Source organism: Oryzias latipes, chromosome 3 (assembly GCF_053564925.1).
Source record: "Oryzias latipes strain Hd-rR chromosome 3, Olatipes_Hd-rR_3.1".
In the NCBI taxonomy this organism is placed as follows: domain Eukaryota; kingdom Metazoa; phylum Chordata; class Actinopteri; order Beloniformes; family Adrianichthyidae; genus Oryzias; species Oryzias latipes.
Window position 1 is genome coordinate 39,329,543 of NC_136239.1, and position 17,636 is coordinate 39,347,178.

General features: G+C 39.7%; 1 protein-coding gene across 1 annotated transcript in view; it reads left to right on the plus strand.

The window, feature by feature from the left end:
• The window catches only part of si:ch211-186j3.6 (neural-cadherin), a 445,044-nt gene that overhangs the window by 252,951 nt on the left and 174,457 nt on the right, over window positions 1–17,636 (plus strand). Inside the window, exon 8 of the mRNA XM_023953704.2 lies at window positions 13,527–13,699. Coding sequence (XP_023809472.1) covers window positions 13,527–13,699 — 173 coding nt within the window. The remainder of the gene's footprint in view (window positions 1–13,526; window positions 13,700–17,636) is intronic.

The window sequence follows — 17,636 nt, forward strand, 5'->3', positions numbered from 1 at the left end:
TGGACCCTGGTTAGGTATTCGTTTTATTGGAAACAATTATTCCACTTTTTATCTCATTGTAGCCTCTTTTTAAAATCACAATCTATAATAAGCCTATTCGACAATGCAAACTCTATTAGTCTCGGACAAACACCGTACAATTACCTCTTTAGGTTAGGGTAATGACATATTCAGAATAAGCCACTTGGGCCACATATACACAAATTGCTTCTTTTTTTTACAAAGTCTGACTGCAGCAAACACAAAAGGCTACATAAAGACATGCTTTATTTGTCGGTAATTAGGACTGACCATTCATTTGTACTGAATAGCAGAGATTTGGAGCAAAGACTGCTTCATGTTTCCGCAGAGTAGGTTTTTAAGGCAAGTAACAGCTGATCTCCATTACTGAGATTGCAGTGGTAAAGCCCTACTGGGAAGTATTTTCCCTTGAACGAACTTTCCATAACATTAACACGTGCATGCAACATTAGGTTACCATGGAAATGCCTCCAACCAGTGTCCTAACATTTACTGACTTTAAGAAATCTTGAAGCCCTCAAACACCACAAGTCCACAGAAAACACATCTAATACTTGGTTCAAATCCTAACTGGGTCCTTTCTATGTGGAGTTTGCATGTTTTTCTTGTGTATGTTAAGTTTTTCTCCGAGTACTCTGATTAACTCCCACAGTCCCAAAACATGCTAGATTTATTGTTGACCTGGAATGGACTAATGTATTGTACAGCAGTGATTCTTAACCATGGGGCCGCGGCCCAATCTCGGTCCGCGAGCGCCAACTAGTGGGCCGCGAAAAAAATTCATTCTGAACCTGTGGGCCGCGAGGGCCGCCACCTGTCTGTCACCGTCTCGCGCTGCTGCAGTTTCCCGGGCAAACGCTAGGAGATCCGATTGATGGTAAGACGTACTAATGTTCTCTCTGTTAATAATCTTAACTTTATAACGATGTATTTCGGTCAAAACTTAATGAAAGAGTAACTTAAACTCTCTATAACAACCCTGAATTAAATCAAAACTGCAGGCGGTCTGCGTCCCTCTCGTTCTGTCAGTTGCTGGACTAGCGGTAAGATCGGGCCTAATACAGAGTTTAAAAAAGAGCCTTTGGACCAGTGACGTGCGGTCAGGTGAGGCAAGTGAGGCGGAGCCTCACCTGTTATAATCGTGATAAAATAGAAAAAGGTAAATTAAGTAAACATTATTTTCCACTGATCTGTGTTAAATATACATTTTCAGTCAACTTAACACATTTTCCAAGGTTTCTGAGGTTAAAATCGCCGAAATTGAGCATTCCGCGATCACAGACGGAGCTGAATATGTGAATCTCCGGGTGAGGCTCGGGGGCGCTGTGCCTCATGTCTGACGGCCAGACTCAATACAGAGACGTGCCGTGGACGCACTGCTATAGGCCTGCAGAAACGGCTTCAGGTGAGGCAAGCCTCACCAGCAGGGGGCAGACGTGAGCTGACAGCTGCTTTGTAGCTACACTAGTTCCGTAGAAACAGACAGAGTATGAGAAACTCATAAAATAAAGGAAAATAAGGAAGAATTTTTCAACAGATCACAGAGTTTTTGTGAAGAAGGATCGGCAGACAGACGCAAAAAGTGAGGACAAATATGTTTTTAAATGTTTGCTTTTTAAAAAAAATAACATGTGAGTAAAAGTGGATAAAAATGTAAGTAAAATCATTAATTTTATTTTTATGATAATTTTCACAGACAATATTTGATAACTTATTAAAGCTCCAGAATTTGAAGTTGGAAAAATACCAGAAATCGTAACTGAGGGTCAAATGCGTGCTGAACACATCTTTATTCTTAAAGTGCATATGACTAATTTTTAACCAAGGAGAGTGTTCTATCCATCTATAAAAGAATTATTCTCTGTAGGACAAATATGATTTTGTGATTTTTATAAGATTTTAGCTGTTGTTGGATTAATGGTTAAATATTTAGCTCTTTCATTGTAAATCTGGCTCCAGAGGAGTCAGTGCCTTACCAGTTATCAACCTCACCGCACGTCACTGCTTTGGACGTTCTTTCTTGGACTCCAACTTGTCTTGGAGTCTTACCGCAGACTGATGGCACAATGTCCATTTTATTTGTGTTAAAACTGTCGAAGATTTTTATTTTCTGTCCTCTGACTCGCAGCACAGTGCCGTTGACATTCTAGTGTGGTAATTGTTCTCTGATGCTACTTTTTATAGAATAAACGGGAGATCCTGATTACAAGAGTAAAGAAAACAGTTACAGAAAACATGGAGAAGTTTTTAAAACGAAAAAATGAAGTACAAAGTTATGCCAGTCCCTCTTCAAAGGCGAAATTTATACGAAAATACAACCCTGATTTTATAAAGTTCGGCTTTGTGAACGGAGGCAGTGAGGCAGAGCCCAGAGCCCAGTGTGTTGAGTGTGGGCTAACATTATCCAATGAAGCACTAAAACCGTCAAAATTAAAGCGCCATCTGGAAACCAAATATCCGAAGCTCATTGGAAAGCCAGTGGATTATTTCAAAAGAAAGGATGATGGGCTTCAGATGCAGAGGAGGTCCATCGTGTCACTGACTGGCGACGCTAAGTGTGCGTTAAAGGCCAGCTACCTCGTAGCCAGACGTGTGGCGCTGAATAAGAAAGCGTTCACCATAGCGGAGGAACTGGTTCTGCCTGCCGCTGTGGACATGTGCCGTGAGATGATTGGTGAGGCTGCAGCAAAGAAGCTCAAGACCATCCCGCTGTCGAATGACATTGTGAGTCACCGTATTGCTGACATGGCCTCAGACATTGAGCAGCAGCTTCTGGGGAGAATAAGAAAGAGCCCCTTTTTCTCTTTGCAGCTGGACGAGTCGACTGACGTCACAAATGCTGCGCTGCTGTTGGTTTTTGTTCGCTACCGGTGGGATAGCTCTTTGCAAGAAGACATTCTGTTTTGTGGAGAACTTCCAACTCGAGCTACAGCTGAGGAATGTTTCCGCTGCATGGATAACTACTTCACTGAGAATGGCCTTGACTGGCAGAGCTGTGTTGGAGTGTGCAGTGATGGCGCAGCGTCAATGACTGGCAGGCATCGCGGTGTCATCAAGCAGATACTTGATCTTGCGCCAGAAGCTAAATGGACCCATTGTTTTCTCCACCGTGAAAACCTTGCAGCAAAAAAAATGTCACCGGAGTTCCATGAGGCGATGGATGTCACTGTGAAAACCATCAACTTCATTAAAAGTAATGCTGTGAACTCCAGATGTTTTGCTCAACTTTGTGAGGGCATGGAAGCAGATCATGTCAAGCTGCTCTACCATAGTGAGGTGAGATGGCTCTCAAGAGGGCTTGTTTTCACACGGATCTTTGAGCTTAGGAAGGAAGTTTTCTCCTTTCTCACTGATAAGAAATCTCCTCTTGCACATCATTACACCAACGCCACATTCATAGCTAAACTTGCCTACCTCTCTGACATTTTTTCACTTCTGAACCAGCTGAACATCTCACTTCAAGGGAGAAATAGCAACATATTTTTTGTTGCAGACAAAGTTCCAGCTTTCCAGAGAAAACTTTCTTTGTGGAGTAAGAGGGCCCATGAAGAGAGACTGGACATGTTTCCACTTTTGTCTGACATTTTGGAAAGCTCACCTCAGGTGAAGATCAGTCATTCAGTCTCTCAGCATCTCTCACAACTGGCAGAGAAATTTGCTGAATACTTTCCTGAGGATCCCAGGGAGGGACACATGTGGGTTGTGGACCCATTTTCAGTTGATCCCACTGAAAATGATGTTGCTTTGCCCTCACATCTGGAATCACAGCTTCTGGAAGTTTCCACTGACAGCACTTTAAAAGGGCAGTGGGGCAAACTGGACCTAGGTTCCTTCTGGATTGTGGTCTTATAGGAGGACCCACTTCTAGCACTGAGGGCTGTAAAAGTCCTTCTTCCTTTCACAACCACATACCTGTGTGAATCAGGATTCTCAACTGTAGCCACAACTAAGACCAAGGCTCGCAGCAGACTCAGAGCATCACTGGAGGCTACCCTTAGAGTGAGCCTTTCCCCCATTCCACCCAGACTGGATTTGATCATGTCTAAGAGACAGGCCCAAGTCTCGCATTAAGAGGTTAACATGAAATGTGATTTGTAGCATGTTAAAAAACAGACTGTTGTGGCTGTTGTTAATTTGTCACAGATTTGGAGAGAAACATATGGTACAAAAGTTAAGACCACTAATTTGTCAATTTCATCAGCATTTTGTAAGGTAATATTTTAATTGGAACTTTATTTAAGTGTCATTTACAGTTTATTTAATTTCAAAATTATTTTCAAGTGTGCTTGCTTTATTACCACGCAATTTTATTTATCAAAATCCCTTATAAATGTTTTTGGAATTCTAATTTGTGCTAAGCATGACAACTGTTCAGGGTGAAAATAAATGTCTTTGAGATGATCATATTGTAGCATTTTTTTCCACAAGATTTTACTTTAATAAACCATAAAATGACTTTATGTAATCATTAAACACAAATCGAATGAGATGTAGATCAATTTACATAAACATGTTATTTGAATGGGCCTTGAATCACGTTGTACGGGGAAAATTGGGCCCCAGTGTCAAAAAGGTTAAGCAACTCTGCTGTACAGGGTGTAACCCATCTTTGATCTTCAGTAGCGAGTAGGTTCTAGTATACTTATTATCCATATAGTACAACTAAGTGAATTGACGACTGGTTGGGTCAGCTTTTGTCATTTATTTCATAAGTTGTCAATTGTTGCAATCGCCTTTGGCTAAATTCCTCCACATTCTCGAGGATGTGCTGAAGCCTGTCCAAGTTTTCTGTCTTTGTATAGCCTTGCGTTGAACTGTCTGTTAGTACCGTGCTTCCGCCATTTAGTAGCAGCCCTGTAACCCTGAACAGGAATAGGTGGATATAGAAAATGGATGGATGTACTTTATAACTTGTACTTTTTTGTGACAAGCAAAAGCGTATACTATATTTCACCCTTTTACCTTGAAAATTTGTATTAAAATTTGTATAATGTAGTTGTACGATTATGTAGTTGAGTCAGTCCTACGTCCTTTAAAACAAAACAAAAAACACTTTCTGACACCACCACAGCTCCAAATGGCCCTACAATTGGAGCTATAGGGAAGAGCCAGAGGGGTAGAGAAGGAATTTGGATTTGGCCATGGACACGATGTAACCATCAGTTCTCAGTGCCCTTATAACGTTTGTTTCTACAACTATAAGGGTTTTTTAACCTACAATATTTTATTTGTGGTTCTTAAAATGCACAAAACAAACTGCTGACTTTAAAATATGACTTCACATTTGCTCCAAAGACACCAATGAGACACATGGTCTGATCACGTCAATGGGAATGGAAAAAAAGCGTCATACATTTTTAGGGTAAATAACATTCTTTCAACCTCTTGATGAGGTTTTGTTTTTTAAAGCGCAGTGTTGTCCTTTTAGCATTTTTGAAATGTGTGGGCAACAACAGCAAACTCGTATCTGTGCCCCTTACCTCATTTTAAAGAGATAATCAGACTTGATGATCATAATTTAAAGTGTTTAATCAGCTTAGCAGCGCCCGGCTTCTACTGTTTTACCTAAATGCATATTTCTTTTTGACCTGATAGGTAGCAGATGGGTTTTACCACACCTTAGAACCGTCTCAGTCTTTCAACAGTTCTCATGTCTATGGAGCTCTGACATGAAAACATTGCTCTCCCTCTCCTTTATTAGTTCTCTATTTTTAACGGATTTGTGTGCTTTTCTGTGCGCATGTGCATTCGTGCATTTTCACTTTAGGAATGGTGTTGGTTTGATTTGGATGCACATATTTATACCTTATCAAAACCAGTTTTTACATGAACATTATGCTTTGAAACATGGAGGTTGGAGTCTTTTTTTCCCCCACAATATTTCAGAGTCTTTCACAAATTATTTGATACTTATCTTTGGTTCCTGTGCATGTGCTTGATCACACAAAAAACTGCAGAGATGCTCAGAACAGGATAATACATAATGATCACACATCTTCTCGCTGGAATCCGTCTCATCGTCCCTCTTGGTGTGGGAAATGGATATAGAGGGATGACTAGCCCACACGTGCATGTATCTTTTGAGCATACCTACACGACGATTACAATTTCAGGGTCTCTTGTAAAGTAGAAATCAAACAAGCACATGACAGCAATAGCACCTGTCCCTGCTTCTGAAGATAAGGAGGTGGTAATAAGTGTGTCCACACTTTGCGCCCACACATACTTTAATACAAACACACACATGCAAAGTAAACTGTGCCAGATGATGAAATGCATGCAAAGTGAAGGAGAGTCATTCAGAGCAGAGAGTGGGATGCAGATGAGACGCCTACAGCAGACAGAAAGAGACAGTGAGAGAAAGGCAGAGAATGAAATGGAAAGCTATCATGACAGCACCAAAAGGAAGTACCAATCACTGGAACTATTCACATCTTGTGTTCGTGACCGTGTGTCACATCAGTCAGACAAATGAAGAAAGGCTAAAAACTGAAATCTGAAAACCACTGTCTACAAGTAGAAGGCTTTTCCCATCATAGGTTTTCTTGCATATTTATGTGAAATACTAACTCCACCCTAGCTGTTCAGTTAACATGGCTTATATGACATCAATGCTTGTGATTTAGTTAACTGTAGGAAAATAGTAAGTGTGCAAAACTGACCACAACAAACAACCCCAATGATGGGAGCAACGGGATCTTTTAGCTTTTTTTTGCCTGGGGAAAATACCAGTACTGCTTGAGATTGTAGTCTAAAAGAGCTGTAACAGGCTGAGAACGCAGCATTGAAAGACAATTTAACACAATTTTATAATACCATTTTAGAACTGATTGAATATCACTAAGTCCAAGTGACATTCAGACTCAATTTCATCTGCTGTTTACATTAGGGGGGTGTATTGGCAAGAGTCTGGCGATACGATACGTATCCCGATACGCGCCCTGCGATACGATACGTATCCCGATATTTTACCGAAACATGTTTTCTTTCTGTTTTTTTTTTTTTAAATATGACTTTAAAAAAACCCAACCTGAATTTTAATGTCTTCCAATGTAATAAAATGGTCGAATTCGGTTTGTTTAATGATAACAATATTAAGCACTGCAATTGTATCTCATATATAAGTTGCGTTTACCAAAGCAAATTCATAGTGCTTTTATTTTGGTAAGTTAAAATATAGAAAGGAAACAGTCAACATTGTCGGATTTCCAAAAAATATATATTTTTCAGTGTAAAAAACAAAGAATGAATGAGCCTTAACCAATAAGTTTCTATCGGGGAAATAAAATGCCGTTTATTTTCAGCATTGCTAAATGTATCTTCTCTAGTGCTTTTAAACAGTTCAGGGGCCTGAATCTGGTGCTTCAAAAATAAGGGGTGGGGTTGTGGGGACACACTGATTCTTTCCAGAAACAAACTGTGATGATGAGGCAGCATGACAGAACGAAGGAAAGTTGCTTTAATTTGACAAAGAACGTGCTTTGTTTACATATCAATCTGCTCTGTTGCACCTTTGCAGCCACGCTTCTCACACACGGAAGTAAACTGTTAACGCTGATCACCACAATGTCAGCCTTTTTTCAGAGCGTTGTACACATCCCTCTGATCCATCAGGTCTCTAAACTAGAATCTATTGCTGGGAGGTTCTGCAGAACTTTGGTTTAGCCCGCTTTGCTGGTAGCATTTTAACAGATGCTAAGCGCATTAGCCTTTTAGCCGCTGCCATGCTTCTCTCGTATTTATCTGAGCCGCTAAAAAGCACCACAATCCTCGTTTTATATCTTACTGGCAGCAACATGGCTCAGAGTTTCTGTTTGGTACCCATCCCAAGTAAAAACGAAGTATTTCATGTTTCATAACAGCAGAACAAGCTGACTCTGGCTGCAGTCTTTCTGTTGTTTTGTGTGGAGTAGAGCTGCTCAAAGAGGCTCCGTGTTCTCTGCTGCCATTTAGCGGTCGGAGGGTGAAGTGGACAACAAGAGTCAGACGCTGAAGGACGCTCAGAAATAATTAAAGATATAATGTCCTGGCAACATTTTGAATCGATACAAGTATTGCCAAATGAACTATTGCGATATATTGCCAAATCGATTTTTTTCTTACACCCCTAGTTTACATGCATGTTACAGGAAAATTAGCAAGCAACACTAGGTTAAATAATGATAAAGTGTTGCACAAGATTTGTCTGGTGTCTACATAGGGGTGTGACGATAACCGCATCACCGCACGTCACCGCACGTTCCCCTTTTTTTTGGAAAGTTGTGCTTATGGTGCGTGATTTGAACTATAATAAACACATTTATCTTTGCTAATAATTTACTTTTTCTGCGAGTCCTGTGTTCAAACTTCAAGGGCTTCTGGGGGAATTTCCATTTTATTCTTTTCCATTACAAGCTGCGTGCATTTTTGAATGCGCGACGTGGCCACCTGCCGGAGGATTTTGTGTTCGGGGGCGGGTCTCACTCCACTCTTGCTGCTTCATCAAAATCCCTCATGTCACAGCTCTACTCCAGAGCGGGGTAATAAAGAATTAGTCACCGTTCTTCTGGGGGAAACATTTTATTAATGTTCTCCATCACTCCGTAACACCAAACATGAACGCGCAGCCCCAACACACTTGTGCGCGCTCTCACTCAGTCTCGCGCAGCACGCGCTCCTTCCTCTTACACATGCAGTGCACTGACACACATCACATTAGTTAGGTTGCAAAGTTAGTAGTTGGTTGTTACAGTTATTTGCTAATTAAGAACACTGCATTGTAATTATGAATTGTATTCATTTGCCACCCGGCCACCGGGGGTTTTTGTGTTCGGCAGCGGTGGTGGTGGTGGTGGTGGGCTTTAACCGCGACTCCTGCTGCTTCATCACCGCGGGGATCAAAAATCCCACTCCGTCACAGCTCTATGTCTACATCAGGGGTGGGCAAACTACGGCCCGCAAGCTGGATCCGGCCCGCCTCCATGTTTGGTCCGGCCCACTGAACAATATCAGACCCATGTAGTTTTATTTTATCTGGCCACACGATCAAGACGTGACATTTTATTCCGTCCTTCTGCAGTTTTTTGCTACAACCTGAAACCTTCTAAAAATCTCTGTCAAACAGAACAGAAGATAGTCTTTCCCGGTTTCGCTCATTCTTTTAGATCAGTATAGCTGCGCTTTTTTAAACAGCGCACCCTGTTCTGTGTCCTGATTGGCTAGAGACCTTGTCAATCAATTTCCTTCGTGCCATGTCTCCTTTACAGAAACGTGGAGCTCTTTAGATCAGAAATCTGTGATCGATGATCAGATCTTTGTTTTCCTTCTAAGATCCTGGACCTAATTTCTATGAAGGTTTGAGAATTTAAACAAGAGAAAAGGGTGAAAACGTTCATGTCTGTCTGAGAAAAGTGTATAAAATGGGCAGTGAGGAGTTTTACTGCCATAAACGTCAGTAATCAGACTCCTTGGATTTCACCGATCACAGTTATTTTTAGAACATAACTCCTGCAATAAACGAGGAACTCTGTACTGGTGAAAAGGTAACGCAGATATACGCGTAACCGCAGCAGAAGACATAGAAATGTGCTTTTCATTATTACTGGATGAGAAACAGACGCGCAGGACACAGCGCAGCTGCGCAAACGATTAGACGTGTGACGGAGCTGCAGCCCTCAAAGTCTTTATTAGGATTATGACGGGAGACCTTCCACTATTTATTGTTTTTTGTTTGTTTCTTTTTTTAATGTATCAGTATATTTTTCCTCAATTTTTGTCTTTCTTAGAGTGTTATATGGTCATTGTTTTATTTCATAAATAATGTTATTTATTTTATTAAAAGAATCATGAATGAATGAAACTTTGTTCAAACAGCATTTTACAAAAACCATGAAGGGGCTTCACAAAAAAAAGAGATCTAAATGGGAACAAAGGTTTTAAACTAAAAACTCTAGAATATTCTGTTTTAAAATGTAATTTTCAATCCAAATGTTTTCATCTGCATTCCATGTTATATTATTCTCACTCCACGCATCTGCCCGTGGTCCGGCCCTTCTATTGAATTTTAGATCCCAATGTGAGTTGAAATAATTGCCCACCCTTGGTCTACATCTCCACTCCATACCATCGAATGAATATGAGAACTGGAGTAAGTGAGTGATTATAACTTCCCCCATAGAAAATGACCTACTTACGTCTCCAACCAAATATAGTCAACGTTGCCATGTTGGAGCCAGAGGTCGTCACTAAGCAGTGATAAGTCTGTGTCGGTCTGAGTCAACGCCTCTATGGAGGCCACTCCCATCACTCAGGAGTGAGCTTGTTGGAAGTCCACACCTCTTTCCACTTGTTAGCAGGCTACACAAAAGACAAGAATTATAGAAAAAAAATATATTGAGGAATAAATGCTTCTTCTAAAATATACCTTTTATTTAAATTAATTTTCTAGTTTAATTGAATGCATGCTCATTTAAAATGAATATTCAAATGCCCTCACTCAAACCTCTACCACTTTAGTTCAAAAGTAGCCTGACTGTTGGACTGAACATAAGTAGAGAAGAGGATGTACATCAGGACGGCTGCTTGTGCTGTCGTCCACTAGAAATTCTTTGGTTTAGCTGCTCATGAGAATTTTTTTATGAGTTGATGAAAGAAAAGAATGCAGACGCAGCCAGGATAAAAAGGGGGAACAATGTGTATTATGGAGCTGAAGTGAGTCCTTATGTTTGTCAAATGTAAAGACTGAGCGGTGAAGTCAAGTTTATTTCTTAACCTGAAGTAGAGAGATGTGTGGAAACTGCATATGGATGAACCCAGAAGCAAAACCCAAAGCGTGAGAATTAAAACACTTCCCTGAACGGAGAATGCATGCAAAGCACGGCCTCGGGGCAAATGTGAACGCAACACAGCATCCAAACCAACCTGAGTGAGACTTCAGCTACACAAGTCTTACAGCCGTCAAGTGCTGAGTGACACTGCAGGTCTGACTTAGTCGACTGGCCTTATCGATTTGGCCTTTGTCAAAGTCACTCGTGTTCATTCATGTTCATGCGGAGCAACGACTGATCTGACAGATAACCACAGTCCTCGTTAAACTGAGTGACAGACACGAAAAGTGCCTCCTCTTTGCCCATTTTTGGAGTTGAGTGACATCACATCCAACCACTATTTCTTCAATTCAACCAAATACAAACCAATGAGTTTGGCGTGCACCCCCTTTCCTTCCACAAACACAGTCACCAAGCTTTAAAATTTGAATAAAAACTGCTTGGGTTAATTTTGCCGAACATGTGAAAGCATTTAGAGGTTTTTGTATTCTGGCTTAACGGATAATCGATTAGATCAACAGCCGTTTTGGTCAGAAGGTTTGATATCAGACATTTGCAGCTCAAATTTATTTTAGAATCTTCCATCAGGACGTTTGTGTAATGGACAAAAGAAAAAGAATACAGAAGAAAACCTAGCATAATAAAAAACTGAGTTTGCAAACAGCTGAGTATGGATTCAGTCCATTAACAGAAGTGATATCAGGGCCAAGGACTTGGTGAGAAGAAATGCACTGGTTGACAAAGGAGACAGAACACTTTATCATTTCTAAACACATCAGACATGTTTTCGGAATAGTCTCTTTGATATTTATCAATTCAGGTTTGTATACCTGAAAAGACTTTTTCATGCACCCTAAGTGACCTGCAGTTAAAATTTCTGATGTCACTTAAATAGCCGTTCATAGCGGTTCAATTCCTGTCTGTCCTTGTATGGAGTGATTTTTGTGCCCTTATTCCAAGTACAACATATTTTTAAGTTTTAAAAAATGAGATTATCTTAATTGTACATATTTTTGAGTTTTAGGTGCATTTGTATGTTTTTAAGGGTGTTACGCCCCCTTCTGTGTTTAGGGGTACCTAGGGGGGCATAACATAAAAAAGAAACTTTTTTGGCTACTACGTTTTAAATTAACAAAAACACCAACGAATTGTCTCCATACAAAATGTAACACGTTTATTTACAAATAAATAAACAACAATCAACGAGAACTAAAATTAAAGCAAAACGGCTTCAGGGTGAACCAAGGCCAAAATAACAAACAAAACCCCACCCAACTGAAATCTTGTTTTCTTACCTGTACCAAAAAAAGGGAAAAAAAGACAACCTCTAACCTCCCTGAACTAACAAAAACAGGAGAAAACAAGTACTAAAAAAAATGGCAGTTCACCCCTACAGCTTCACATAACATAACACACCTTAAAATAATCACACATTGACATACAAACAAGAAGATCCACACAAACCACAGGAGTCCCACTCTGATACAAATCAAATACACAGAACAAACAGAACCAAACAAAACCAAATATGGCCACAGCCAAGCAAGAGCAAAATAATGTTTTAAGCGCACAATATTTTTTGAAGTTTTACGCTGTTGTGCTTGGAATGATGTCCCGAAAATCACTCCATATACTTGCCACCCAGCCTGCCAGTTTATCATTGACCACAATGGAATTATTACACCAAAACTTTAATGTTACTCAGTTTAAAAGTGATGGTACTACATCAAATACTACTTCTTCAAAATACTTAGTAATAACCAGTTATATTACTTTTCTTTAACACCTCAAACAAACCATGTGTCCTCCAAGCTTTGGGCAAAAAGTGTCATAAAATCCTGTCCACTGTTTTCTCTCTAAAGTCGATAAGTTCTCACTTATGTCTTGAAAAAGCATATTTGACTGAGACAAGTACAGCTATGTTGAGTTTATTCTATTTTATTTTTTATTGTTCATCTGTGTAACAATGTGCTCACACACAAGCATCTTACATGTGACGTTTAATGACGGTTTAGTGCAGCAAGCATTTTTAAACTAGTCTTTTTTTATGTGTTACAGCAACTTCAATTGACAATCTCAGTATTTGCATTTATTATTATTTTAACTGACAATTTAAGGTTCAAAAAGAGAATAAAAGGGATTGTCTGTCTTCCAAAAAATCAAAACCGCAAAATACATTTTTTTATGGTTATTTTGCAAAGGCTTTTGCCAGAGGAACTTCACATCAACCTGGAGAATTGTGCTCTTAATCCAGCTGTCATCTTCGGAAAAGTCGCTCTGTAATTTACGTTATGTTCTCCCATCCACAATAGTGACGTGTTTGTGCACAACAATGAATAAATGCCACGTTTGAAATAAAAAATAATGAAGATAATACAAACAGTACAAGTTCATTTGATGGGCAGTGAGTGTAATACCATGACTAGGTTTTTCATTTCTATATTTTACACAACGCCATATTAAGAAAATGAATAATTTTGGTAATAACTTTACTTCCTGCTCATTTCCTTAAACAAGCTATTATTTTTACCAAACAGTTAAATGACTTAGAGAAAAAATTATTTTAAAGGCAGTAGAGAATTGTTGTGAGTGCAGTTTGGTGGATTTGGTAGCTCTGAAAGTACTTTTAAAGTAATATTACAAACTTTACAACAGCAGCTGAGACTGAGGGTTTCCCCTTTGCCATTGGTGTGTCTGCAGGTTTGATCCGTCTGCGCTCCAGTCCACCTCCTCGACTCCAGGGGGTTGAGTATGTCCTCAACGTTACTGCAACGGACGACAACGCCTCGGGCGGACCTCAGGCGCTGTCATCCACCGCCCAGGTTATAGTTGGGGTGGATGATGTGAACAACAACAAGCCTGTGTTTGAGGAGGTACAACATCCAAGCCTTCATGTCATTAAAATGTTGTTCAGGTTTCCTCGTGATCGGCTTCTTTCTTAAAGATTGTTTGATAAACGCTTGCTTTCCTGGAATTGCTCGCGTCCCTTTAATTCATCACAGTCTCGTTTAGTCCTCTCTTTGAGATTATGTTTTCCGACCGTCTAGTTGGTGTGAGCCTCCTCCATCATTCCTCTGTATCTTTCTCTTTTTATCTCCTCTGTTCATTAGCCTCGTTCTCTCCCCTCTGGAGGAACGATTACTGAGCTTGACCCTCATCTCTGAGCTCGTATTTCACTCCTATATCATCTTGGTCTTTTAATTAAAGCTCAAAGGGATGTTTGAGAAATCCCGACCGACCCACTCTGGGAAAGCTCCACCTGCTTTCTTCTCTTCATGTTTCTCGTTTAAATTAGGTGACTTTTGCGCCCCTTGAGGTATCAGGAGACAGAACTGTGGGGGGGGGGGGGGGGGAGTAAGTGGGGTGAAGGGACTGGCTGAGTAAAGCTTGCTGATCTCTCATGAGACAAAGGGAAAAGTGTTTCCTTTTCCGTCTCACTTCTCAGTTAGAAAAAAAATGGAAGGACAGGCAGCAAAACGAGAGCGAGGAAGATGACTTCATCAGTAGAGGTTTTTTTTTATCTTAATAGTTAATTTACCAATTTTTTTTCCTGTCATTCTTCTGTAATATTTCCCTCTCCATTGCATGGAAGCAGATCACAGCAGATGCTCTTTCACAGCTCATTCTACCTTAACTCGCGCTCTTAACATTTTGTTTAATCCTCTTGTCATACGGGTCAAAATTACCCACCTTACCGAGTCCCAAAAAAGCGATTTCAGTGAATTTTAAATCTCGAATCTTTAGAGTATGATGAAACTTGTGTTTCGAATTTGAGAGCGTTTGTGAGTGGCCTTTGACCTTCTTCTGTTGCTCAAATATTTTTATAATACACGGGTCAAAAATGACCCACTATCTAAGCACACTGGTGGTGTACAGCCCACATGTGAACATAAACAAAAACAAAGTATTACTTTTTCTAAAAATGGAGCTCCTTTAGGAAAGGTCAATAGGAAAATGGGATGTTAAGCTATTTTTTCTACAACTAAACATGATTGTGGGTCATTTCTTACCCACAAGACAACACAAGGGTTAAAGCATGCACTGTAACGAGTTTAGCTTTTAACAATCAACAATGCGACCACTTCCAATAAAAATTTTACTTAAACGTGCGCGTTTCGGGCTTCCGTATTTAAAATCTCTCGCAATTATGCTTTGCTATGTCAGCTTTTGGGCCCTACATTCAAAACGCCCGCCTGCTGAATGCATATTTAAGTAAAACTAGTTAAACTTTGACCAATCAGGGACTCAGATTTGGTAGTATGGGTAGCGTCTATTTTAATTCACAGAATTGCTATCCATTTGAAAATTGAACATGCAGGAGCAATTTATAATTGTGGTTTGAACCCGGTCAGAACTGAATAACACCAAGTCTTTCATATATCAGAATAGAGCTAGGAAAGAAAAAGTCTGGAGCAAGATTGACGAGATTTTTAACACCCCGACATTTCCCATCAAGCTTCTTCTAACTGAGAACATGCGTTAGTCTCGGGTAGCAACAGTCCAGTGTGAACACCATATGGTAAAAGCACCTTCAAGAACTCGTGTTACATTAAAGCCTTACAACAGTGGACAAAATTCTTCTCAAAACAAGGTAAAATCCATCAAACAAGATGTTTTTTCCTTGTTATGACTGAAAAGAATTCACCAATACAACTATGAGAATTTGTCTTTGTAAAATGTCCTAAAATAATGTGATATCCTGTTCTTTTAAGGCAAAATGTAATATTGATATTAACTATAAACACTCATATTTAGACCTATTGCTCTGATAATTATGTCTTAAAATAAGTTTACATTCTTAAAAAGAAGCTTTATGTCTTTTAAATAGTTGTATTTATATAAGCACGTGTTCACACTTTCCATGCAAAAATATCCTTTTTTTATCCCTACAACAACCCAACTATCAATATGTTTAAGACCAGTTAAGATAATAATAGAATTACACATTTTAAATACAATTGTCAAAATAATATGTCAATTATTAAGTGAAAGACTTTATTTCCTTAGAGATATTACTTGAATTAAGATGTTTTCAATATCCAATGAGTCAACAAAATTATTCATGATTTATTGTTTTATAACAAGTCAGTACATCTTACTGAAAATTTACTAGTAAATCTGTTTAGTTTTCTAACAAGAGTAACAAGATATTCAAACTAGAGAAGTAATGTGTGATATTTTCTGTGTTTGGAGTGTACAGAACTTAGGCTGATGGAGATTCTGTTCAAATCCATTGGAGCTACATTTTAATAGGAACTGAGAGTTACAGGTGTTCCCGTATCACCACTTTCATCCATGCTGTCTTCACTTTTTTCACCTTTTCACTCCACTGTACTAATGCTGTGAAAGCCTGACATGATTTTCTCTCAGTTCAAGTAAGTGCCTCCCTTCCTCACCCCACAGCCAGGGCTGTGTTCTGGTCAGATCTCTGCTGTTTCTTCAGAGAATTGGGAGCCCAAAATAAGGGCAAACTTTAGGTGGAAAAGCAAGTCAAGAAGAGTTTGCAGCCTCTTATTCCATCCACCTCCAGGATCCAGTGTGAGAGAGACTTTAACAAAGAACCCCTGTTGACACAAGTGCCCAAGGCAAGCCTGGGGTAGTGAGTTACATCTCCACAGCTTCTGCCTCTACTCCTGATGGCTGATAGGAACCATACAGATAAAGGTGGTGTTATGGAAAGGCAGGGTTCAAACTCATTGGTTCAAATTTTGAGTAGAGGTTTAAAGAAACCATAGTTTGTTTGTTTTTTTGTTTGTTTTAATCTAGAAGGGGTTAACTTTTTGTATCACATGTCAGTCATTTCCTGAAACAGACATAATATAGCTCAGCCAGCTGTAGATGTCTGAACAATGCATTTCAACATCCAGCATCCTCTACATTCCTTCAGAGCAGTCGATCCTCATTGACACGAGTTTAGAAATGCTGTGTGGCCGACATTAGAGCAGTTTTACAATGAGGTTAGCCAAAGACGGACCCATTCTTTCAAATGTCAACCTCGAGCCATCATCTCAACGCTCACAAATCAAACTCCACACCCTTTATCGTTGTATTCACAATGTGTAGAAAGGTGTTTAGGACGTGTTTGGGAAGGTCACGGCACTTCCATCAACTTTAAATGTCAGGTATTTTCAAGTAAAAGCTTGTATGGAGGATATCGTGGGGGAGAAAACTATTCTGTCTGCACTACCAGGTATTCAAATTGGGCAGATCTGTCCTTGTTTGGACAACATTATGCGATTATTTTAGGCCTCAACAAAAAGAAGGAAGAAAAAACTTGTTTTTGTGATGAAACTCTACACTTCTTTTAATCCTTTACACAAATTAAGAGGACAGCTCATCTATTTGGCCATGACCCAAATAAATGGGTAGGTGGAAGACCCAGGACATACTACAGAGCATAAGTATCTTGGCTGTCTTGGTAAAACCCTGGGATTCTCCTGGAGGAGTTGGAGACTTGTTGGACTGCCCCCTTAGCAGTGTCTGAAAGGCAGATGAAATCAAACTATTAGATTGATGTCATCAACAGATTTAAACCAGTGGATTGGTGTGATGGCCCACCATGACTTTGGAGCTTTCTCTTCCACTTCCTTCTTGTAAAGATCTGAAATGGAAGATTTGGGGGAGCCAGTAGCATTACCTTGTTTTGGTTTGTAAAATACACCCACTTTGTAGGGAAAGTATGTGGTGTTTATACATTCACCAAGGAGAGATAAAGATAGTAACTTCTGCTTGTTGAGGGTGGTTTGAATTCAAAGAGGCGTGTCCTCCTCTAGCGTTCTCCTGATGGCTGTTTGAGTGTCCTTTGGAGGG